At 50.1% G+C, this 22,209-nt stretch overlaps 6 protein-coding genes across 6 annotated transcripts; 5 read left to right on the forward strand and 1 right to left on the reverse strand.

Annotated features, from left to right (window-relative positions):
- The first annotated feature begins 847 nt into the window (after window positions 1-847).
- BC939DRAFT_495031 (RlpA-like double-psi beta-barrel-protein domain-containing protein-containing protein) lies at window positions 848-1,562 on the forward strand. The gene is made up of 2 exons (XM_051559625.1): window positions 848-1,116; window positions 1,222-1,562. Exons 1-2 carry the CDS (start codon window positions 973-975, stop codon window positions 1,540-1,542), a joined length of 465 nt encoding a protein of 154 aa, XP_051409679.1. The 5' UTR covers window positions 848-972; the 3' UTR covers window positions 1,543-1,562.
- A 725-nt stretch (window positions 1,563-2,287) lies between these two features.
- BC939DRAFT_426524 (glucan synthase) lies at window positions 2,288-8,561 on the reverse strand. Its single transcript, XM_051553175.1, has 3 exons — window positions 8,148-8,561; window positions 4,372-7,872; window positions 2,288-4,265 (listed from the first exon to the last, which is right to left on the reverse strand). The coding sequence occupies exons 1-3, from the start codon at window positions 8,386-8,388 to the stop codon at window positions 2,404-2,406; spliced, it is 5,604 nt and encodes a 1,867-aa protein (XP_051409680.1). The 5' UTR covers window positions 8,389-8,561; the 3' UTR covers window positions 2,288-2,403.
- Window positions 8,562-11,230: 2,669 nt separating this feature from the next.
- On the forward strand, window positions 11,231-13,093 carry BC939DRAFT_487582 (Glucanosyltransferase-domain-containing protein; the record flags this gene model as incomplete). The annotated part of the gene is given in 3 exon segments (XM_051559357.1): window positions 11,231-11,727; window positions 11,834-12,871; window positions 12,887-13,093. 3 exon segments carry the CDS (start codon window positions 11,464-11,466, stop codon window positions 13,091-13,093), a joined length of 1,509 nt encoding a protein of 502 aa, XP_051409681.1. The 5' UTR covers window positions 11,231-11,463.
- A 983-nt stretch (window positions 13,094-14,076) lies between these two features.
- BC939DRAFT_459385 (40S ribosomal protein S27) lies at window positions 14,077-15,108 on the forward strand (the record flags this gene model as incomplete). The annotated part of the gene is made up of 4 exons (XM_051556730.1): window positions 14,077-14,079; window positions 14,184-14,291; window positions 14,773-14,884; window positions 14,994-15,108. 4 exons carry the CDS (start codon window positions 14,077-14,079, stop codon window positions 15,020-15,022), a joined length of 252 nt encoding a protein of 83 aa, XP_051409682.1. The 3' UTR covers window positions 15,023-15,108.
- A 216-nt stretch (window positions 15,109-15,324) lies between these two features.
- Window positions 15,325-17,492, forward strand: BC939DRAFT_459388 (MAS20 protein import receptor-domain-containing protein). Its single transcript, XM_051556731.1, has 5 exons — window positions 15,325-15,493; window positions 15,741-15,926; window positions 16,066-16,208; window positions 16,322-17,023; window positions 17,140-17,492. Exons 1-5 carry the CDS (start codon window positions 15,376-15,378, stop codon window positions 17,425-17,427), a joined length of 1,437 nt encoding a protein of 478 aa, XP_051409683.1. The 5' UTR covers window positions 15,325-15,375; the 3' UTR covers window positions 17,428-17,492.
- Window positions 17,493-18,512: 1,020 nt separating this feature from the next.
- Window positions 18,513-20,924, forward strand: BC939DRAFT_495035 (P-loop containing nucleoside triphosphate hydrolase protein). The gene is made up of 3 exons (XM_051559626.1): window positions 18,513-18,853; window positions 19,020-19,440; window positions 19,577-20,924. The coding sequence occupies exons 1-3, from the start codon at window positions 18,787-18,789 to the stop codon at window positions 20,631-20,633; spliced, it is 1,545 nt and encodes a 514-aa protein (XP_051409684.1). The 5' UTR covers window positions 18,513-18,786; the 3' UTR covers window positions 20,634-20,924.
- Window positions 20,925-22,209: the final 1,285 nt, after the last annotated feature.

The following is a 22,209-nucleotide window of genomic DNA, read 5'->3' on the forward strand; positions in this document are numbered from 1 at the left end:
CTGTCCTAGATGAAGGTAAATTGGTAAGGTATGGGCACATAGGCCTTGCTTAGCGCATGTGTAAACAGAAATGTTTAAAATTTCGACTCATGGGGAGAGATGGGGCATCGGAATGCCTTTGATATCGCGTGGGCGTTTGCAGTGGGATGGCCGGATCTGACAATGAATTTGTTTTTTTTTTTTTTTTTTTTTTTTTTTTTTCAAAATGAAGGGTATCTCGCTCAATGGTTGGGTCGACCTATTCAATCGATAGATCGTTTCTAGACAAGTAGATGAGGATCGATAGTTCAACTACAATTACCGTTTTAATTTTTGATGTTTGCCACTGCGACATAGTCATTATTACAATTACGCATAAAGTCAAGGCATGGGCTCTCTTCAGTCTCACGTTTATTCCGCCGTGTCATAATAAATTCATTTGTTCAAGGAGAAGATTGATAGCCGTTTGCCGAGCAATACCACAGCAACAATAACAACAACAACGACAACAACAGGTAGTCTAGCATCTAACAAAAACGTGGGTCATCAACTCATTTTCAACCCATTCTCAGCGGTATGGCCAAATTTTTTCAACAGCCGCATCGCATTTGTGGACGATCCCCCTGCTCTGAAATGGGCCCTGATCCGGAAAAATGAGATGAAACGACTACATTCACATCAGACAGATGTCAAGGGTCAAATGTCAGTGCCTAATGTATTCACATTAGCATCGCCACTCCAAAATGTCCTCCTTGACCCCTGCCCCAGTCCTAACGAACTATGGTAATTACCTTGCTGACATTCTTTTTCTTTCACATAAATACCCAAGCGATCCAGCCCTCTTTTTTTCTTTCTTCATCTACACCAACAGATACATCCTCATCATCTCTAATACGCAGCTACATTCCTCTAATACCACCACGCGTACATATTCCTCATTATCCTCACACTTTTGTATTACTCCCTCTCCCACACACGCACACATATAAAAAAATGAAGTTTGCTCAGCTTTCGATCTATGTCTTTGTCGCGATCTTCGCGATCCTCGCTGCGACCTCAGAGGCCAAGTTGTCTGCCAAGATTGGCCAGAAGTCCAGCGGCAAGTCGACTTGGTTTGACGGCCACGATCTCAAGGGGGTAAGATTTCTTTCCTAGACTACGCGTTTCGATCCTCTCCTGCATCTCCTCATCTGTATGCGCACTTAAATTTAACTCAATTCCATATTCTTTCTTACATTTAAGGCTGCATGCTACGGTGATATCTTGAACAAGGACGTCGACGCTCAGGACAGCTGGCACATTGGTGCCATGAGGCTGTCGAGCATCAGCGGTGGTGAACGCGCCGGCTGCTTCCAATGTGCCAAGGTCACTGCCAACCGTCGCTCGGTCATCGTCCGTATCATCGACGACTGCACATCATGCTCTCAAGGCCAGATCGATCTCACCTCCTCGGCCTTCAAGATCCTTGCTCCCCTCAAGCAGGGTGTCGTCAAGATGCAGTTCGAGTGGGTTCGTTGCCCCTCCAGTGGCAAATGGCCCAAGAGCCCTGCTCCCAAGAAGTAAAAAAAAAAAAAAAAAAAAAAAAAAAAAAAAAAAACTGTTCATCCATATCCATTCAGAAAGACGGAGGATGACGATGACTCTATAGATGATTCTACTCCAATCGGTTTCCCTTTTTTTTTTTATGGATTCGAAGGCTGGTCTTTCTCTTCCCTTGGGACCTTGTTCTGCCCCCCTCTTCATATACAATATCCACACACATCCATTTTTTGTTCCATAGATATACAGCTTCAGTCGACCCTCTCCCTTTCTCTTGGGTCGCTCCGGCACACACACACACACACACACCTTTTTGTAATTACATCCAGCACTTCATTCACATTCTTAATCGCACTTTTCCCATCATTTATCTTGCAAAGCACAGCTGCATAATAAAAGCATAACACAAAAACGATACAAATATTAGGCATTAGGCTCACTTTAAAGGTTGATGATATCGAGAAGTGGACACATAAAAAAGGGAACACCGGATGCAAGAATGGCACGCGACCTCTGAATTTTTTTATTTATTTGAAATGGCATTTTGTTTAGATGAAACGAATCCCGAGGGGAGAGGGGGGGGGGGGAGCATATGAAATCACTTTGCCTTTTCGTTCTGGCTTCGATATTTGGTAGATTCAAGTGTGTTTTTCAGCGCAATACTTTTTGTTTTGGAAACGAAACGAGACCCATGGGGGAGGCATTTTAGGAGGAAGGAACGCAAAGAAGGTTTATTACGGACGATTAGGGATGCCTTTTGAAAAAAAAAAAATGAAAAATGAAAAATGAAAAATGAACTATGTTACAGAAATCGAACGAGAGTAGGAGAGGGACGAGAAACGAAAAAAGAAAGCCAAAAAGACAAAAAAAAACCCAGCTCTGCTCTTAGACAGGAATGGTCTTGCCAAGATCCTTGGGCATATACTGTGGGAACATCAACGGTCCCGCAATCAACATCACAAAGACCGCCAACAACAGCAGGAACAAGGTCCCATAGGTCCAAGCGACGAGACGACGTTGCGCACGCAACTTGGCCGAAAAGATCGGTGGCCGGATCTGTTTGCTCGGCCGCAGCCAGAACAGCATGGTCGAATGCCACCGGTCGATCCAGGGTACCAAACAGATCGGGAACAGCAGGAACAGGATGATATGGCCCATCAGGAAATCGCACGCAAACATCGACATCTCAATGATCTTGCACACGTACTCACGCAACGGCTGGGAAATCGCGTACATGCCCAGCCCACGTCCGTGCCACTTGCCCGTCCACCAGGCTCGGTTCGTCTCGTCGTGTTTGAACTCGCGCGTCAGGAAGACTGCGGTCAAGACCTTGAACACAAATCGTTGTACTGCGATGGCCGCGATAATTCCCAGAATCGCTTGTGAACCGTTCCACGACTCGAGCGCCCAAAGCGCCTCAAAGAAGCCGAGGAGTGACAACACTGCGACACCGTGCGCAATCGCTGCCATGATCGACCCAAACTTTGCACAGCACATGTTCATCAAGGGTCCCAGGATCAGCGAGAGAGCGAAAAGCCCCGCCAATACCGTAGCATTGACCACAATAGGACCTAGGGCGAAAATGGCGACTCGGAGTAACCCACTTGTATACACAGCGCCACCCTGGTTGGTGACACCGCTGGGGAAGGACCGAACAAACATATAGCAGATCACACAGAGTATCGCCTGGAGCAACGGAAGCACGATCTCGGAGACGAAAATCACCGAGAAGTGGGCTTTGGGAATATCACCTCCGAGTTTCTCTGAGGGGTGGCCCAGTCGCTTGCGCTTGTATCCGGTGATTCGGGTTCGGAGGGTGCGGCAGTACGAGATCCAGGACGAGACATGTGTACGAGAGTTGCCGCGAGAGAGCCATCGCAGGAACTCGCGGTAGTCGAGCAAGAACTCTGTGAACGCGAACTGGTGGGGGTTGAAGATGAAGGGCGAGATCACCAAGGCCAGGACCGAGACCCAAAAGTAGATCAAGTGTGGCACCCACATCGTCATCGACGCAAAGATGAGCATCAGGAGCGTCCTCATTCCCAGATAGAGCGAAGGGCCAGCGAATCTTGAGTACAGCAGCGTAAATGGCGTTCGCGTCGTCGCAAACCCACGACCGGTCCCGATGTACCGAGCGCCTCCGAACGACAAATTGGTCAAGATCGAGTTGGTGTAGATCTGTGTCACAAAGACCTCGAACAGGGGCGAGAGCGACATAAAGTGTTTCCCGAGACGGATCAGACTGCGGAGAAAGCCGCGTTCCATGAGTTCCTGCAGGAACAAGGGCAGGAAGGCGATGAAGAACACGATGAAGATGGACATGACACAGCGCTTGATCCAGTCGTACACAGGCACCAAGTTGACACAGTCGTCCTGTGTAACGTCCGCGCAGACCTCGACGGACGAAGCCATGGCTCCGATGAACAGCATGGAGATCATGAACAGTTGCACGGCGAGCATGATAAAGATGTTGTTGATGTGGAATCCCGGATGGGCGTAATAGAACGTCAGGAAGCGATCGAGAGGTAACTGCGTTCCCAAGTAGTAGTACTCGCGTGACAGCATCTGCTCTCCCATGCCAGTGCCGATCTTAGTATTGAAGTTGAGGATGGAGCCAAAGCCGAGATCACGCCCCTTGCCGCACTGGTAATACTCCGTGTGCTTGATCCTTCCTCCGCGATTGAAGGCCGTCATTCCGGCATAGATATCCTCGTTCAAATGAAGACCCTTCTGAGCCTTGCTGACACCTAATAAAACAATGTGGAGTGTTCAATTAAAATTAGTCCCAAGTTTCGATTTTTGCAGGGAAAAAATAAAATAAAAAAAAATAACAACAACTCCAGAGTATCTTACCTCCACGGGTCGTCATGAAAATGAAGTTGAGGAAATCTGGATGGCCGTAATGAAGCTTGCCTCCGATCTTGGCCATCATGCGCTGGGTCAGGGTACCGAATGTCTGTTCCTTTCCGGCGGCGACATCGCCGAGGACACCAATGTTCTCCGAGAAAATGTACTCGCGGGCTCCCACAATAGCGACTGGTTCAGGAACGTCCTTGGACGTGATCTGGGGCGAGTAGGGCGAGATTTGAGGCATATGCAGCTGCTCAAATTCCCCGAGAACATTACGGATCTTGAGCGCCTCCTCCAAATAGTTGTCCTGGTTCGCGTCCACCAATTGAACATATTCGCCGCGGGCAAAGATGATAGCATGGTTCTGGTTGTCGGACTTGCCGTCACCCAGGATCGGGTTACCAGGGAGTCGAATGCGGTAACGTGGTCGTCGCTTTCCGTCGGGCATGAGTTCACAGGTTCCGTCGATCAGAACCGAGTACACAACCGGGTCCTCTCCCTCAATCTCCGGTGGGCGCTCGTCCAAGTATGCGATCTGAAGCTGAGGGTAGGCGCGAAGCAAGAACTCGGCATTCTCGGCCTCCTCTTTGCTAAACTTTGTGAAGCGCTGCATCGACACCACAAACTTGAACTTCTGCCGCGAGAGTCGGTCGAGTTCGCGCTCCAGGCGATCTCCATTGCCACCGAACTGTGCAACAATCTCGGGGTTTTCGATACGGTAGAGCAGCTTGATGGCCTTGGAGTAATTCATGAATCCAGATACGGTGCGGTACAGGGTCTGAGTACGGAGCGAAGCCCAAATACGTGTACGGAGCGTGTATTCGGGTGCCGCGGACTTGAATCCGATGCTGTAAAAGGGGAGGTCGTCATTGTTCTTGCCCGAGTCGCGATGGCTCTCCTTATCACCCTCGAAGCCAGACAATCCAAATGCGCCTGCGCCCTCAAACATGGATGTTTCCTCAGCCAGAATCTTGGTGTCCCTGACAAAGTTATCCCACTCAACTGAGTGCAGCTGCTTGAGGTATTCCAAGAGTGTCACGCGTGTGTTCTGATCCTCCTCCCTGATAATCTCTCGGAGCGAAAGCAATGTCTTTTCAGAATAATGAGGGACCAGCACTGTGAACGTCGGCATCTCGTCGACGGGCACCGCCTCTGGAATAGGTGTCGACAGAGACTGGGCGAAAAAGTTGATGCGGCGCTCTGCCTCGGAACGATAGGGGTAGAACTCGGCCTTGATGGAAGAATCCTCCTGGGACACAAAGAACGTTGGCGCCTTGAGAGTCATTTTGGCTTCGTTTTCGGATGGGACCTGCTGGTAGAGCAAACGCTGGACATGCTCGATCGACAGCAGGTGCTCGCGGTACATCGAGATCACGATGGCATTCCAAACTTGAGAGCAAAGGACCTTGGGCTTGTATTTGACGTCCATGTCGGCGGTGGCAAGCAGTTTTGCGTAGATGCGCTTGGGGAGACGTGAAAAGATGCTTCGCCACGGAGTCCAGACCGAGATACCGAGGCGGTAAGACAGGACGACGGAGAAGATGGTGTTCCAGATGACATACCAAAGATACGTATCGAGAAAGAAGAGGACCAGGTCGACCACAAACATGATCACCACTGTGAACACGGGCATAATCGAACATAATGCGCCGCCCAGGTACTTGTCCCTGCAGTTGGGGATACGTTCGGCATACAGGGCCTTGAGAGGATCCCTGAAGGAACGGGCCAGGAAAAAGTACGATTCAACCAATTTGCAGCCAAAGACAAGCATCCAAAGAAAGATGGACAGCGCTCGATCAGATCCCTTGAGCCTCGGAAAGGAAGCAGTGAACGTTTGAGAAGCAAGGTTCTTGCGTGAGGTCTTGGAGCTCCCACCAAAGAGCTGGTTCGACGGAACGATGGCAAAGACGAGCGTCGTAATTACGGAGACGACAAAGTGGGCGATGCCGACAGCCTGGGAGGCTAAGCCAGTTCGGTTATACAGGCAAATGTATAGCGTGGGCGCGACATTCAAGATCAGGACGACGATGAGGATGATCAGCCGCTGGATGAGCATCGTCGTGTTCTGCCAGGTAAGGGGAATGAACATGAACTCGCAAAAGACTCCGAGGAGCATGATCAAAGTCGCTATCGCGCCACCGAGCGCTACGATCGTCCACTGGACTCCTGACTCGCTCGCGTTCTCATCCGTGTAGAGAAAGGGCGTGTTGTAGGCGGTGAAGTACCAATACATGACGACGTGGATGATCCAGATGCGTGTAAAGTTGACAGCCAAGTGGAGCCAGGTCCGCTTCTCGGTGTATGTTTTGCGGAAGGAAGACTCCCAGTCGACATGACCCAAGGCGCCCCATCGCTTGGCAATGTGGATGTCGACAAGCCGTTTCCTGTCCTGGAGCCTGACACGCTCGATTCCCTCTGGGCTCCAGAATGCTTGGTTGATATCGTCGTAGCCGATGACAGAGTCGTGGTCGCGCTCTCGCTTGACGTACCGGTCTCCCTGGACTTCGTATCCTTGATCGCGAATGAACCGGTACAGAGGCGAGATCACGTCTCGGAGATACAGGCCCTCGGGAACGGGGTTGATCAGCTGCTGACACTCTGGTGAGAGGTAAAAATCCTCTGCGCATTTGTAAATGAAGCACAGACACTCGGGCAGGAATCGAATCTGGGAGGCCTCACCCCAGATCAAGAGATAAAGCGCCACCTGGCGTGCACGGTCGAAATGGGACATGTTGTTCATGCGCGCCTTCCAGTGCTCCTCCGCCATGGCCAGCGACTCGTGGGTCTCAATATCAACGGCGCCAGGCTGGGGCACCATCGAGGCTAGGTTCACCCTCTTGTTCTTTCCTGGAGCTGAATGGTAGCCCATGTGGTCGTCCAGGTCCAGTTGAGCCGCAAAATACCACTTGCGATAGTTGGCGTTCTCTCCTCCAATGTAGTCTGCATGAATGGTCGTCAAAGCGAGTGCGGGGCTCATACGGGATGCCCTCGAGTCCAGCATTGTCATGAATGCGTCCAGCTGATTGCGCATGTTATCCTGTTGGAAACCAAACTTTCGCGTCAGGTCCAGCATGATGCCCTCGATTTCCTCCCGGGCCAAGGGGACACCCTTCTCGATTGTCCATGCAGTGTATGGGTTGAATGGTGGCAGCTGCTGTTGGTCTGGGATGGGGTTATTGGGGGTCGAGGGTGGGTCATAGCGGTAGTGGTGTCCCGCGAGGGGGCTCTTCTTGTGTTCCAGCAGCGAGAGCAGCGCATCCGAGGATGGGGAGTAGCCTGTGTAGCGGCCGTCGTCGGGGCCTCTGAAGGGGCCAAAGAGATCGACGTCGGCTCCTGCGGTTGTGCTTGCGTTCGGGGACATGACGGCGTCAGAGCGCGAGTCGCTGAAAGTCTCCGAGTCGGATTCGGATGGCCCATCCCGCCGACCCTTACCCTTGTGGAGGACAGGATCGGTGCTGGGCGTCCTGCTGGAGTCGGCGAAGGATCGGACGTGGGGATGTCGCTCTGTCATGGTATTTGAGAGTGAAAGCGATGATGCTGATTAGTCGTCTGATATACAGATTTACAGATATGCAACCTGAATGATGAAATCGTTCACGAGCAGACAGGTGCGGGAAATCCGCCCCAGCCAATGGGCGCGGGGGGGCTCATCAGAAATAGATCCCTAGTCCCCACCCCCCCTCCCTCCCTCCTGGGAACGACCGTTTTGTGCGAGCCATGCTGGCATTGCACAACGTGTTGAAATAAACACTAAGGACACCATCAGGCACAGCACTCACCCTCGCTCAGTCCTGAATCTTGGTGGTGGAACAACGAGTTTTGCGACGACGACGAGCATATTGTGCCACAATGGTTGGGGATCCCATGGTGCGAGTACAGACTCTCGTCCTCAGAATCCTGTCCATTCAGTCCCGGTCCATAGCCGTGATTGTTGAACTGGCTGCTAGAATTCAGTCTGTGGACTGTAGGGTGGAACGGATGTTGAGACTGCTGCTGCAGGTCGTGGAGCGGATATGACATGGATTGGGGGTATGGAGTATTCTCTGGAGGCCCCTGTTGGAAAGGGCTTTGATGGTCAGCGGGGCCCAGAAACCCTGGGTTAGGAAAGTATCCCTGGGGACGGGGTGGTAGCTGTGGCGCCTGTCGTTGTGGATATGGAGGCTCGCCTTGTTTCTGTATGGCCGGTGATGCAGAATGGCCAGTTGGGTCCATGGTGTAGATGTCTATCGCCCACGACGAACGATGCGGCTTCAAGCGCGGGGGTCAGTGGGAGCTAGATCGAAGGGCTGGTATTGAGATGATGAGGCCAAAGCAAGACGCGGAGCAAAAGCGCTAAGGAGGAGTAGAACGGAGAGAGAGAGAGAGAGAGAGAGAGAGGAAGAGGAGGAAGAGGAAGACGAGGAAGAAGAAGAAAGAGGGACACGCGCAGGGCGGTGTGAGTAAAGGATAGATTGTGCTCGCAAGCAATCATCAGTGATGGGTTGATTCGATCCATGGGATATCAAGCGCGCCATGTTACCTCTATGATATATTCTGGTGGTCTTTGCTGTGTCTTGTACACACAAACGGGTGTCAAGAAGAAGAAGATGAAGAAGGTGAAGAAGAGGAAGGTGGCAGACAGGAGTATGGCTGGGCGCAGCGAGAGAGTGAGAGAGAGGGAGGGAGAGGGAGAGCGAGAGCGAGGTGTATGTATGTGTGTGTGTATGTGTGTATGTGTTGAATGTATGCTGGATGTTGCTGTGCTGGAGGTGGAGGCGGAGGTGGAGCGGTGGGTGTATGGGGCGGAAGGTACAGAGAGAATGCTGGGGGATGTCGTGAAGAGTGTATGTACGAACGCGTTGGATGTGGATGGAAATCACAGGGCGGAGGAGGAGGAGGAGGAGGAGGGGGAGGAGGAGGATGGAGGGAGAGGGCGCATAAAGACGTGTAGTGCGATGGAGTTATCCGTGGCAGCAGCAAGCGGCAGCAGGTCGGTGACCAGGAGTGGAGTGAGTGGGGGAGCGAGAGGGAGAACGCGTGCAAAGGAGAAGAAAGAAGCAGCACTCTTTATCCCCCTCCCTCCCACTCTCACCCTCACTCTCATTCTCGCTCTCGCTCTCACCCCCACTCGCACTCCCACTCGCTGCACTGCTTTGATGGTCCGACATGTAACCATGGGTGCCCAGGACCCTTCCATATTCCCCTAGAAAGAACAAACAGAACCTTGCTCTTGTGAACTGACACAGGGACCATTTGAGTTATCTGTGCGACATTTGATACCATGTAAATTTAGAGGCCACACACGATGGACGATGGACAATGGGCGGGGGGAGCATGCCGATGGAGGAAATCGACTGGCTACGGAACGCCGCCCCTGCGTGCGCATGCTAAGAATATCATCCTTCTTTTAGGGCTGTCGACCGATTTCTCTCTCCCTCGTGGGCACCCATCCACCCGCCTTCCACTTGAGTTTGTACATCCGTCTCTCTTCTTGCCCTTCTTTTTTTGTTCGTGTTCGCGGTGCTAGTCTGTCGATCTATCTATAGTCAATTAGCAACTGCATCAAACATGTTCCACGCTGCGTACTCCTTGCGAAACAACCGCCAGGGCACAGGGGTCGATCGAACGGATGCCGATGCCGATAATGCAGTCGGTACACACGGGGCCCTTCACTCCTCCCCTCAGTTCCAGAGAAAAGCCAGCTTGGATCTCTCGAGAAAGCCTACGGCGCCATCCTGCGCGTTGTTTGACAAAAAGAATTTGTGAGCTGAATATTGGACAATGAAAGGGGAACTCGATTAATTCGATTATTGACCAACCTTGTTTTGAGCACGTTTATTGCAGCGGCATTCTCCTTTGCTGCTGTGTTGACACTGCTTGAGGGACATACACGTTACATGGTATGTACATGCTATCCTCCCCCCCCCCCCCATGCTCCCCCCACAGAGACTACCCATCCATCGTGCTTGTGGAGTAAAAAAAAAAAAGAAAAAAAAAGATGAATCCTTTATTAGCTATCTTTAACCCAAGCCAGGGGTTAGGACAAAGCCATCTACGGCGCGCCATCATGTCTGGGGATAATAAAAAAAATGTGTATCAGATTAACCCCGCTGGGTTCTTTGTTACTCAAAGAGCAACCTCTTTCTTGTTCATGTGAGCAACAGCGGAAGGATTAAACTATCATTGAAGCTTGCGTAAAAAAATACGCCCACTTGGCCTTACGCCAGGGGGGGGAAAGAGACAAAACTGGGCGTAAATTTAGTGTATCCACACGATCGATCACCAAATATACAGGGCTAGCGGGCTGACCCTGAATGGACACACACTTTCCCTGGTATCCAGTGCCGGTGTGGAGGTAGAAATCACTCTATTTGCCCAACATGCTGCCTGCACATCTTGACATAGCTCAGAACAAGCGGGAGCATCATCTGCGTCATTTTCGGTTCATAAGTAAGTATGAGACGCAACTTTTATTCCCAGCCTTTTAAAAAGGATCAAAAGCCGGGTGTGGGGAAGTAGAAGGTTCCATCGAAGACTGAGTGGGCACAACCCGGAGCGTATCAGATCCTAGCCCCGACTTATCAGGACCGCGTCTTATCTGATTTCAATTCCTACTGGCGACCATATGTCGGAATGGACCAACCTGACGCATGGTCCCTGACAACGCCATGGCAAAGCATCTGGACCCTTCCGTGATTTGTCTTGTTACCGTTTTGATGCAGGGAATCAAGACACACGCACGTCCTTGTCCATTCCACTCCCAGCTCCACGCTATGATGACAGAGGGCCGAGCATGGGGCCATTGGAAGGTCCCTGGTCGTCCTTTTTAAATTTTACGGTATAAATAATCTCTGTCAGCGTCTCACACCCATTTGCTCCATATCCTTCTAGACAACTTCCTGCTCCTTCACTCTCCGCTGGTTTATCCTTCCCTTTATTGCATCACTCTCTTTTATCTTTTAGCAAAGCGTGTGCGTGTTTGCTTATTTTGATTTGCTCCTGGTCGACATAGCAACGTCATTTGATTTAATTGATCCGGCTGTCCGCTTGGCCGCTCTCCACCTTCTTTCGTCTTTCCTGGCGCCGGGAATCCAACAAAACGATACTGCCGCCACCATGGTCCGCCTCTCAACTCTTCCGACACTAGCTCTCGCTGCTGCCTGCAGCCTTGGTTCAGCCTGGGCCCTGAACCCAATCACAATCAAGGGCACAAAGTTCTTTGACTCTGTCTCAAAGAACCAGTTCTTCATCAAGGGCGTCGCCTATCAGCCGCGAACGCTCTCCGAGGGCTTTACAGACCCTCTCTCAAATCCAGCGGACTGTCAGCGCGACTTTACTCTCATGAAGGACCTTGGCCTTAATACTATCCGTGTTTACCAGGTATATATGACGATTTGTGAACCAAGTGCCTGTGGAGGTGGTATTTCCCTCTTCTACCTCCTTTTCCTCGCTAACCGACTAAACAACGTCTTTGATCCTCACCCAGGTCGATTCATCTCTCAACCACGACGAGTGCATGAAAACATTGGAGGACGCTGGAATCTATCTCTTGGTTGACCTCACCACACCTCAGTACTCCATCGTTCGCAACAACCCGGAATACGACAATGACATCTGGAACAATACGCAGAATACAATCGATGCCTTCAAAGGCTACTCTAACACGCTCGGATTCTTTGTGGGTAATGAGGTCACTAACGATAACAAGACGACAGTTGCCAGTGCCTATGTCAAGGCACTGCTGAGGGACGCCAAAAACTATATCAGCTCAACGGCGCCTCGTAAGATCCCAGTCGGATACGCCAACAATGATGACCCCGACATTCGCCTCCAGATCCAAGCCTACTTCAACTGTGGCGAAGATGAGGAGCGTCTCGATTTCTTTGGCATCAACCTGTACGAATGGTGTGGTGACCAAATGACTTACCAGACCTCAGGCTACGCCGAGCGCACAAAGGACATTGCCTCGTATTCCATTCCAGTCTTCCTGTCCGAGTTTGGTTGCAACCTTGTCACACCACGAACATTCCCTGAAGTGAAGTCGATCCTTGGACCAGATATGACCGGCAACTGGTCCGGTGGTATTGTCTATGAATGGTCGCAGGAAGCCAACAATTACGGCCTTGTTCAAGTCCAGCCGGACAACACGGTCACTATCCTGCCTGACTACACCAACCTGAAGAACGTTCTCGCACCATTGCACCCTGAAGGCGTCAACATGGACTCTTACAACGATAATTTGCCAGAATCAACCTGTCCTGCCATTACCGCGGCTTGGGAGCCTAGCGAAAACCTGCCCCCGACACCATCTTCATCTGCTTGCGACTGCATGATGTCCTCCCTAAGCTGCGTTGCCTCCGACCAGGCTGTAGCGACGACGGAGAATTTGGGAACATTGCTCAACACGATCTGTGGTATGACATCGTGCGACGACATCAGCTCCAATGGCAAAACTGGCGTCTACGGCAAATACTCCTTCTGTAATCCCAGTCAGAAGTTGTCCTACATGTACAATACGTACTACGTTAATGTCGGCAAGAAGGCGGCCGCCACCTGTAGCTTCAATGGCATGGCCAAGTTGACGACCGCAACAAAGTCATCAGACCAAGGATGCTCATCTGTCAAGAACCCAGACACTGGATCGAGCCCAAAGACAGGAGGCCTTAGCACAGGAGCCGCGTTGAAGTATGACGGGGCCTTATTCAGTCTGGCAGTGGTTTTGGCGGCCTCTGTGCTGTGTCTGTAAACACGGTGTGCCGCAAATTGTATTTGTAATATCATGGCGACCAGCAACCCTGCGCCGTTTGTTTTCAAAGATTTGTTATATACATAGTTTTTGTACATAGGCCATAAATCTACTAATGAATGTACCGCGAGTATCCCATAAGCGCGTCTGATAATACGACCAGGTCAACAAGAAGAGGAGTTGCTGCCAGTCTTGTGTATCTCTTTTACAAAACGAAAAAAAAAAATAAAAAATAAAAAAAAAGTATGTACGGTAGATGTTCAACTCATTCATCCTAAGCTCGTTGTCATGTGGCACTGCGTATAATAAAACATGGAGCTAATCGCGTGCGTGCTCTGTTATAAAATGGGCTACGGATATGGTATTTGTGTGGATTAGGACGCTCTAACAGGGCTACAATTGTCTGCAAAACCTAAAAGGCGAGTGACTTGGTTTGCAGCATCCCGAAACCATTTTATGCCCATTCATTCGGGGAGCACTGATTCTTTCCTTTTTTTCAACCGAATCGCAAGCAAAATGGCACGTGATACTATCCCCCCTTTCTGTGCTATGCATCCAACCTACAGCGATGGATACACACAACACATCCATCTGGCAGGAGTGCGGTTGAAAGCTAGGAAATGGGGCCATCATGCAGGACATTACATTCTGGCTGATCGAGGATCAAGGATGATAGGATGATTAAGGATGGCGATGTTATTATTTTCGATAAATTCAGCTGTACCGTTTACACGACTTACACGGCCTATGGAGTATTACGACAGGACAGGACCAGTTACTAGCGAGCGTCCCCTTCCGACAAGCATCAGGATTTTTGCTGGGCACGATACTGGTTGCAGGCTGCAAATAAGAGCCCATGGGGAGACTATGATCTAGCGATGTGCAAGCCAAGGTTTTGCATCTGCATACTGGAAGGGGACAGCAAGTCGGAACCCTACATCTTCAGAATCGCGCCAGTTCGACACCAGTTCAGGAGGGTGGTGATGGCGATCAAAAAGAACGGATGGGGCCTTTTTTTTTTTTTTTTTTTGACAGATGCAGACGAGACTAACACGAACGGCCTTCACTCTTACTCATCGCATCCATATAGTTGGCTGTTGATCTCTTGAACCCTTCTCACGCTCTTGAGCAGAAGACCCACAAGTTGAAGAGACTCGTGCAGTCTCCCAACTCTTACTTCATGGACGTGAAGTGCCCTGTAAGTCTCGAGGACGAAAGATACGAGAGCAGGATATGGCGGGACTTTTTGGATGTTCAGGGGGGGGGGAAAGCATTGCAACAGCTCAGTCCTCTCTCACGGCCTTGTAAAATAGCCAGGAATTACCAAGAGCATCAGAAGCATCAGGAATATCAGGGATATCAGGAACAATTGAGCAAGGCGTTATTCGCACTTTTTACAGCTTGCACATTGATATAGCTGCTTATAATCGATATTGGACTTTCCCGCGGCAAGCCTTAATTCAGCAAAGAAAAAATAGCAGGGGCATAGGGTAGAAAGGGTTATAGAACTCGGCTTTTATTCTTGTGCTGCAGCAACCATAGTGGATTTGGAGTTGGATTTCTTCAAAAATTCGCCGTCGATTACAGGATCATATGCTTTCTAAAGCTGTGCACCACCTAAAGGGACGATATTGACACATAGCTTGATTCTTTTTGACCTTCATTTTCATGCTTCACAGGGATGCGTCCAGATCACCACCGTCTTCTCCCATGCCCAGACTGTTGTCATGTGCTCGAGCTGCGCCAACGTTCTTGCTCAGCCCACCGGTGGTATCACCCGCTTGACCGAGGGTAAGTACCAACTTGAGCACTCCAGGAGTGCTAATGTATATGTTTTGATTCACGTTTTGGATCATAATCGATGTCTGACATGATACTATCTGGGGGTTTTTTTTCCTAGGCTGCTCTTTCCGCCGCAAGCAGGCTTAAGCGTTTGTCCTAAATCCTGAAATAAAACTGCTGGAATGCAATACAAGTGTTTATTTCCACAACTGAGATTGTCAATATTTCACAGCATCGCTCGTCCTATCGTCCTATCGTCCTATTGTCCTATTCTTTTTTTTTTTTTTTTTTTTTTTGCAGCGCAATTATTATCATGTCCATTTTACCGGGTCTCTCGCGATGGCGCAGGTTTGAAATTTGAAACGCGTCCCGCGCAGCCAACATGTCACGTGGAAATGACAGCATATTTCACTGCTTTTTCGTGGAACGATCGCCCCGAGCTTCTGATTCACCACTTTTTTTATTCCCTGATTTGCAACCATTCCTTTTCCCGGCCACAAATGAAAACCTCGACTATTGTTGCAGCCACCGTCGGTGTGCTCGCTGTGGCCACGGTCGGCTACGCCATCTACTTTGATTCGAAGCGAAGGAACGATCCAGAATTCAGGCGCAAGTTGAGTAAGTCGTTACTCTGGGTGTCCCCCTCCCCACCCCAACGTTTCGGCCGCGCATTTCAGAGTCACGGACCATAATATGAACTCCTTTACGGAAGGGGCTCCGTTCCCGTTTCGATCTCATCTGAAGTCCGGCCGGGGGGAGCTTTGCGAAACATATCACCGGATTGGAGACAGCAAACTGACTGATCGCCCTCATTTTTTTTTGTTTCCTTGTTTCCTTTCTGGCGCTTTTTTTCCCCCTTTGATAGAGAAGGAGCGCAAGCGTACTCAGAAGCTGGCTGCAGAGGAGGCAAAGAAGCTATCGAACAAGAGTGCACAAACTGTCGAGGAGGCATTAGCCAGTATTTCAGATGAAGACTTCCCCACGTCAATGGAGGAGCGTGAGAAGTTCTGTATGGAGCAGCTTTCAGCTGGAGAGGCCCTTTTCACTCAAGGTAACACTATCGCTTTAACAGGGATCTATTTAGAGATACAACACGGACCCAAAAAAAATCTCGAAAATCCCCCAGCTAACGGTTTTTTTTTTTTCACCTGTGGCATGTCCGCAATGTCATAACTGGGGGGGGAAAATAGGCCCTACCAAGTTTGGTCAAGCCGCTATTTGCTTCTACAAGGCTTTGAAGGTCTACCCAGCCCCTGCGGAGCTGGTTATGGTCTATCAAAAGACGATCCCGCCAGAGGTCTTTACTCTTGTGATGGGCATGCTCAGCAAGGATGTAAGTTTTGGTATCACAGCTAGGAGCCGGATCGCACTTTTCCAGCCAAAATTGTGATGGAGCATGACTAATTGAATCAACAAAAAAACGATTGGGAATTTATGAATCGATAGGTTCAGAGCAAGCAGGAGAAGTACTACACTGTGTTCCCGCCTGAGGAGATGAATGTCAAGGTCGAGGAGAAGCCAGAAGGCGTTGCTGCTGATGGACAGAAAGTTACCCGTCGTGGATTGGTGGCGACCAAGTCGTTCGGTGCAGGGCAGACAGTCTACTCGGAGGCGCCTGTGATCAGCTCGTTGGAACCATCGCTGGAGGGCAAGGACTTTTGCCATTACTGTTTGAAGCAGATTGTGGATGAGGCATCCAAGGTTCCTTGCTCAAAATGCACCCAGGTGGTGTTCTGTACGGAGGATTGCAGAAAGTCGGCCGCACAGGAATTCCATGACATTCTTTGCACAAAGGACTCGGAGGATGCTTCCAGTCCTGAGCGTTCGTTGCGTGAGTACACGAAGACCACCAGGAACTTGGTCCCAGAGATGCTTGCAAAGTTCTTGGTCAAGATGGTCCACGAAGAGTCATTGAACAGCGGAGCAGAGTACAATTCTTTCGACCACATGGAGCGTCTTCGCTACTTGGAGATCACTGCCACTGCAGAGGAGGAGAAAGAGATGGAGCTTTTGAAGGTCGCACTGGGGTCCAATATCCCCGGCATTGACGAGTTCATTACGGAGGAACGGTACCTGCTTATGAAGGGAAGGTTGCTATACAACCTCTACGGTGTTTCCACCTCTCTTAATGTCGATCACGACGTGGAGGTAAGTTGATGGAAAGAGGGAGTCATTTTACTTGAATTCTCGGTTGAAATCTTGAGAAGGATAGCGTTGCTAATGCCATAATTGCGCCTTGCCTTTGACTTTCTTTTCTTTTCTAGCCTTTGCCTGAGAGACATCGCAGTGTGCGTGATGCTCCTATCACTGGTGGAGGATTCTACCGTGTGACCTCGTACTTGATGCACTCTTGCGAGCCCAACGCCAAGATTGTGTTCTCAGAGAACGACCATAAGGTATCGATCGTGACGACGAGGGAGGTCATGGCCGGCGAGGAGCTCCTTGTTGGGTATATCAAGAACGACGACCTGTCGACGGAGAGTCGCCGCTTGGAGCTGTTCACAAAGTACCGTTTCCGATGCATGTGCCCCTTGTGCGAGACCACAGACTAAGGGAGATTGGCATGATGATGTAGAAATAAATAGAGTGTCTAGCGACGTTTTTTGTTTCGCGTTAAGGGATGTCTGAACAGAGTGGTGCTACTTGGTACACAGAGGAGGCCAAAGTTGGATTTTCGTCTTTTACTCTCGACCATTTCTCTTGCCATCGAAAGCAGGAGTCATTGTTTTTTTTTTTTTTTTTTTTTTTTTTTTTACCTCGGGCACCAGTTTATGTCGTAACGGTGTCTGGGGGCGGGCTTTAAGATCCAAGACGTTTTTTGCCACCAATTTTCTTTTTTTCCAGAGATCGGATTCGACCAAGGTTCAGTCAGAATAGATGTTTTATCCTACGCATCGGAATTGAACAAGGACCTTGGACGATTCAGCGTCGCTCGCTTGTTTTATAGAGGGCGATGCTTTTTTTTTTTTTTTTTTTTGATGCCAAGGGGAGGGGAAGGGGGCCCTGAGACGTCCTATGGTAAAAAATGCTGATCAAGGTTAATCAGAAGTGAGATTATCCCGATTGCCTTTTGGTCTGCTTTATCCGCAGAAAGCATTTTTTAAAAATACTGAATGTTAGTAGTAGTGTCATAGTGTCATAGTGTCACTCACTAGGTCTATTCAGTAAAGTGTGCCCAGTTGCTTTGAGGGGAGGTGGGGGAAGGGAGGGGCTTCCTAAAAAAAGGTAGTGCCCGCCATTCGATAACCTTCAACGTGAGCTGAATAGGATGAAGGCATAGAGCAACACTGAGTGAGGCGAGCGATGCTAGCATTCATATCGGAAAATGTGTGTGTGTGTGTTTTTTTTTTTTTTTTTTTTTTTTTTTTCCTTCTTCGCAAGCGATAATGGTATCTGGATGCCAACTCGGCGAGTCTCCTCGTTGTGACATAGAATCTCTATAGGAGTACCTTACATTCTACAAAGGTATTGTTCTGCGCGAGAAAGTGTTTTTGCGCGGAGGGGGGAGACCTCCCTCAGACCCTCTTAGACACTGTAGGACCGGAAGCCACGAAGAAAAAGTCCCACCCAGAGGGGAAAAAAGACAACACAAAATAAACGCGGCGCCCAAAAGGGGCTAAATGAAAAAAAATAATCGTCCCACTGCGCCTGTAAGCACTCTCCCCACTCCTCCTTGGCCCATCGACCATCGACCATCGACCATCGACTCCATCCATTGGTCCAGCTCTCTTTTTTTCCGCCCCTGCACTGATCATCCAGCCTCATCTGCTTCCTTTCTAACCCGACAGCGAGTTTGAATCTGGCCTCTGTGGGACCTGAAAGAAAAAAAAAACAGTTGCAGCCAGCTGTCTGATTGTCGCCCGAAAAAAAAGAATCCACTCCAGTCCTTCATAACCCGTGAGAGCGAGCCCATGTCTGCCAATTCTCTTCGAAAGCGTGCCTTCGTCTACTCGGACGATGCAGGAGAGAATCTTGATGGTAAAGCCAAAGACGAAAAAAAAAAAGACGAGCACGCGCGTATGGAGGAGGACTACGCCCACGGAAAGGATTAAGGATCCCCCTTTCCTCTCCCCAAGCAGCCAAGCAGCCAAGTAGCCAAAGACTGACATTGACGTTGTACTCTCCTTGAAAACATGTATATTAGTCTGTCCACCATCGCCCACCAAGAAAAGGACGCCGTCGAGACGGACAAGCGAGTTGTTCAGACGCACGGCCGAGACCCATCGATTGGTTGGACGCGAGGCCGAGCGAAAGACGATCCGGGAATTCTGTGAGAACCACATTTTGGTTCCCAAGGCAGGTTCGCTTTATATCTCTGGTCAGCCTGGGACGGGCAAGACGGCGCTTCTGAAGGAGGTGATGCGTGATATGGAGCGTGAGATGAAGGACGTGGAGCATGAGGTCAAGACGGCTACTATCAACTGCATGACGGTCAAGGACCCTCGCCTTGTGTACCAGAAACTGTTGATAGAGATGGGCTATGTCGCCGAGTCGAAGGAGAAGGATGCTGCTATCAAGTCCTTGGAGTCGCTGGTTCTCAAGTCGAACAAGAAGAAGATCATGTAGTAAGTGCTTTTTTATTTTATTTTATTTTTTCTGCTGCCATGGAATGCATGGAATGTGCGTGCCTCTCTTTCTTTTACTATGGCTGTGAACCATTGGTTGCTGATGCCCATGTATTTTTCACCTTGTCGTTGCTAGTGTGGTGGTTCTCGACGAGATTGACCAGCTGTTGACAAAGGATCAGGATGTATTGTACAAGCTGTTCGAATGGGCGTCGACAGAGGGCTCCAAGCTGACGCTGTTTGGTATTGCGAACGCACTCGATATGACGGACCGGTTTTTGCCTCGATTGAAGGCCAGAGACTGCGAGCCCCAGCTGTTGAACTTCAACCCATATCAGGTTGCTGAGATCCGAGCCATCATCATGGACCGCCTATTCTCGCTGGAGGACGATACAAAGGACGAGAGCAACGGCAAAGTAGAAGGCAAGGACAAGAGCGAGACAGGCAAACCCCGCGTCGCCCCATTGATGCAACGAGCTGCCATTGAACTGTGTGCGCGCAAGGTGGCAGCTGCAACGGGAGACCTGAGAAAGGCGCTCGATATCTGTCGCCAAACGATTGAGATGGTTGAGCTGGAGACGAGGAAGAAGGAGCGGTTGGAGAAGCGTCAGAGTCTGCCCCAGCGTGGGCTCGCCCCCCTGTCTGAGATCCGCCTGGCCAATCTTGAAAACCAGGTTGCTGGAAGTTCAGAGAATGCGACGGCTGCACGTCGACAGTCGGGTTCGTTTGCGGATGCGGTTTCTTCAAAGGCGGCCAAGCTCACATTGCAGGACGCACCCAAGGTGACGGTGGAACATGTTAAGAAGGCGCTGGCGTCAGCATTTGGATCACCGGTTGTACAAAAGATGAAGGCGTTGAATGTGCACCAAAAGATTGTCTTGGCAGTCCTGGTGATGAAGATTCAGAGCGGCAAGACGGTCGATTGCGAGGTCGGCAAGGTCTTTGACCATTATACCACGACCTGCCGGTCGAGCAACAAGATTGGAGCGGTGAACCGAGGAGAGTACCAGGACCTGATTAATATGCTGGAGGCGAATGGACTGATTACTTTGGGCAAGAGTAAGGAGGAGCGACTCCGCAAAATTGGGCTGGTACCGCGCGAGAGCGAGGTTCTGGACGCGACTAGGGGACAGGACATTTTGGACACCATCCTCGCAAAGGCCGGTGTCAAAATGGACGCGACCGATATGTGAGCAGGAGATATGCCTCTCACTCTTTTTTTTTTTTTTATTTTTTTTATTTTGTTTCTTTTTGCACTTTACCCAGTCTATGCACACCCAATCAGCCATACTTTCTTCTCCACCTCTCCCTTATATATATACGTATTCACTTCTCTTATGTTTTGCGTTGTAGGGTGGGGTTCTCTTGCAATGGCAGCACTCCTCGATCGATAGCTAGATGTAAAAGTGAAGAATACAGACAGCCGCATTAAGTTATACACGCGATGAATGACTTGTTTAAAGAGCAGTCAGTAGGAATAATACGAGCTGGAGTACAGTGTAAAGAGTGGTTGAGCACACAATTAATGATCGGAGACCTGGCCCAGGCGCAGGCTGAAATGACATGTGCTAGAAACGATTCCTTCGCAGCAAGAATAGAACCGATGCGAAGGACAGAGCCCAAGCGGCAAGTAGTCTAGTCTACCATTATTGAAGCAACTAAAAAAGAACCTCAGCATTGGCCACCCACGGAAGTACATCTTGCCTTGCCATATTATCTTTGTCCATATCCTTGTCGACCCCCTCCCCCCATTTCCCGCAAAATGCACAACCAGATGTGCTAAATTGCTAGAGTTCTATCTTCCCGCTGTGCCTGTCTACTTTGTCTACTCTCTCTCTCTCTCTTGCCCCAAGTTTATTCCGGTCGGCGGGAAATGCAGCCTTTTTGTCGTTTGCATATATTTATCGTGGCTCTGGACGGGTCTAGAGAATGAAGGGATTAGATAGTGGTTAATGAAAGAAAAGGGGATGGACATGTGTCGCGGTAATGATGGCTCGGTAGAGAGAACCGCCACCCTCTGGTCATCCTGGTCAGGGGCCCCTCCCCTTCCCCATTGGCACGCGCTGCTTGGCTTTTCTCTCTGTCCGTGTCTTCATTGTGAGACGCCCTTGATGAGACGAGATTGACGGGAGAAAGGTGCACCTGCGCGCTAAGGGACGGATGGCCAGTCTGATCTGTGTCGATATTTTTGCATGCAAACAGATGTTATCGCCGTAACACGGCATGGAACGGCCTGGTATGGCGATGCGGTGCATGGCGCATGGTGTGGCCTAGTGCAGGTGGGGGGGGGGGGGTCCCTCAAGTCTTCTCCGTCGCCCTATTGCGGTAGTCCAGTGAATGAACGTGATTGAGTCGAATCCATTGCCCTGTGATTTTCACCTGAAAGTAAACATCATTGCATTGGAAGTGGATCCCTCCATCCTGTTTCCCTCTGGCCCCTTTTTGAAGGTGTCAACTGTCAAGGACCATCATCGTTTTCATTATGATGCTTAAGAGAAAGAGGAGGAGGAGGGGTCGACATCCTGCCGTCGTCCTCGGTCTATGCTACGATATTATGGCACCAGGTGAGACCTGCCTGGAGAGGTGGAGGAGGGATCTGCAGGGCCTGTCTGCCCCCTCCTCCTCCTTTCTGGTATTCGATTGCTCTCAAGCCTCAGCAATTGTCATTGAACCCTAGTCCCTAGTAAGTTGATTACATTTGCAAGAAGGATGTGTGTGGCCTGGCTGACTGACTTGCTAGCTGACAAGACCGATGGAGAGGGGGAAGCA

The sequence above is a fragment of the Gamsiella multidivaricata genome, assembly GCF_025024155.1.
Source record: "Gamsiella multidivaricata strain RSA 2152 chromosome Unknown BC939scaffold_57, whole genome shotgun sequence".
NCBI lineage: Eukaryota > Fungi > Mortierellomycota > Mortierellomycetes > Mortierellales > Mortierellaceae > Gamsiella > Gamsiella multidivaricata.

Excerpts from the sequence above, each read along its gene's own strand:
- BC939DRAFT_459388 (XM_051556731.1), top strand. The coding sequence starts at position 15,376 with ATGAAAACCTCGACTATTGTTGCAGCCACCGTCGGTGTGCTCGCTGTG. Across the intron at positions 16,209-16,321 it reads TGGGCATGCTCAGCAAGGAT|GTTCAGAGCAAGCAGGAGAA; the intron begins GTAAGTTTTGGT and ends ATGAATCGATAG. Across the intron at positions 17,024-17,139 it reads ATGTCGATCACGACGTGGAG|CCTTTGCCTGAGAGACATCG; the intron begins GTAAGTTGATGG and ends TTTCTTTTCTAG.
- BC939DRAFT_495031 (XM_051559625.1), top strand. The coding sequence starts at position 973 with ATGAAGTTTGCTCAGCTTTCGATCTATGTCTTTGTCGCGATCTTCGCG. Across the intron at positions 1,117-1,221 it reads ACGGCCACGATCTCAAGGGG|GCTGCATGCTACGGTGATAT; the intron begins GTAAGATTTCTT and ends CTTACATTTAAG.
- BC939DRAFT_426524 (XM_051553175.1), bottom strand. The coding sequence starts at position 8,388 with ATGTCATATCCGCTCCACGACCTGCAGCAGCAGTCTCAACATCCGTTC. Across the intron at positions 7,873-8,147 it reads AGATTCAGGACTGAGCGAGG|AGCGACATCCCCACGTCCGA; the intron begins GTGAGTGCTGTG and ends ATACCATGACAG. Across the intron at positions 4,266-4,371 it reads TTTCATGACGACCCGTGGAG|GTGTCAGCAAGGCTCAGAAG; the intron begins GTAAGATACTCT and ends TTGTTTTATTAG.
- BC939DRAFT_495035 (XM_051559626.1), top strand. The coding sequence starts at position 18,787 with ATGTCTGCCAATTCTCTTCGAAAGCGTGCCTTCGTCTACTCGGACGAT. Across the intron at positions 18,854-19,019 it reads TGCAGGAGAGAATCTTGATG|TCTGTCCACCATCGCCCACC; the intron begins GTAAAGCCAAAG and ends CATGTATATTAG. Across the intron at positions 19,441-19,576 it reads AACAAGAAGAAGATCATGTA|TGTGGTGGTTCTCGACGAGA; the intron begins GTAAGTGCTTTT and ends TGTCGTTGCTAG.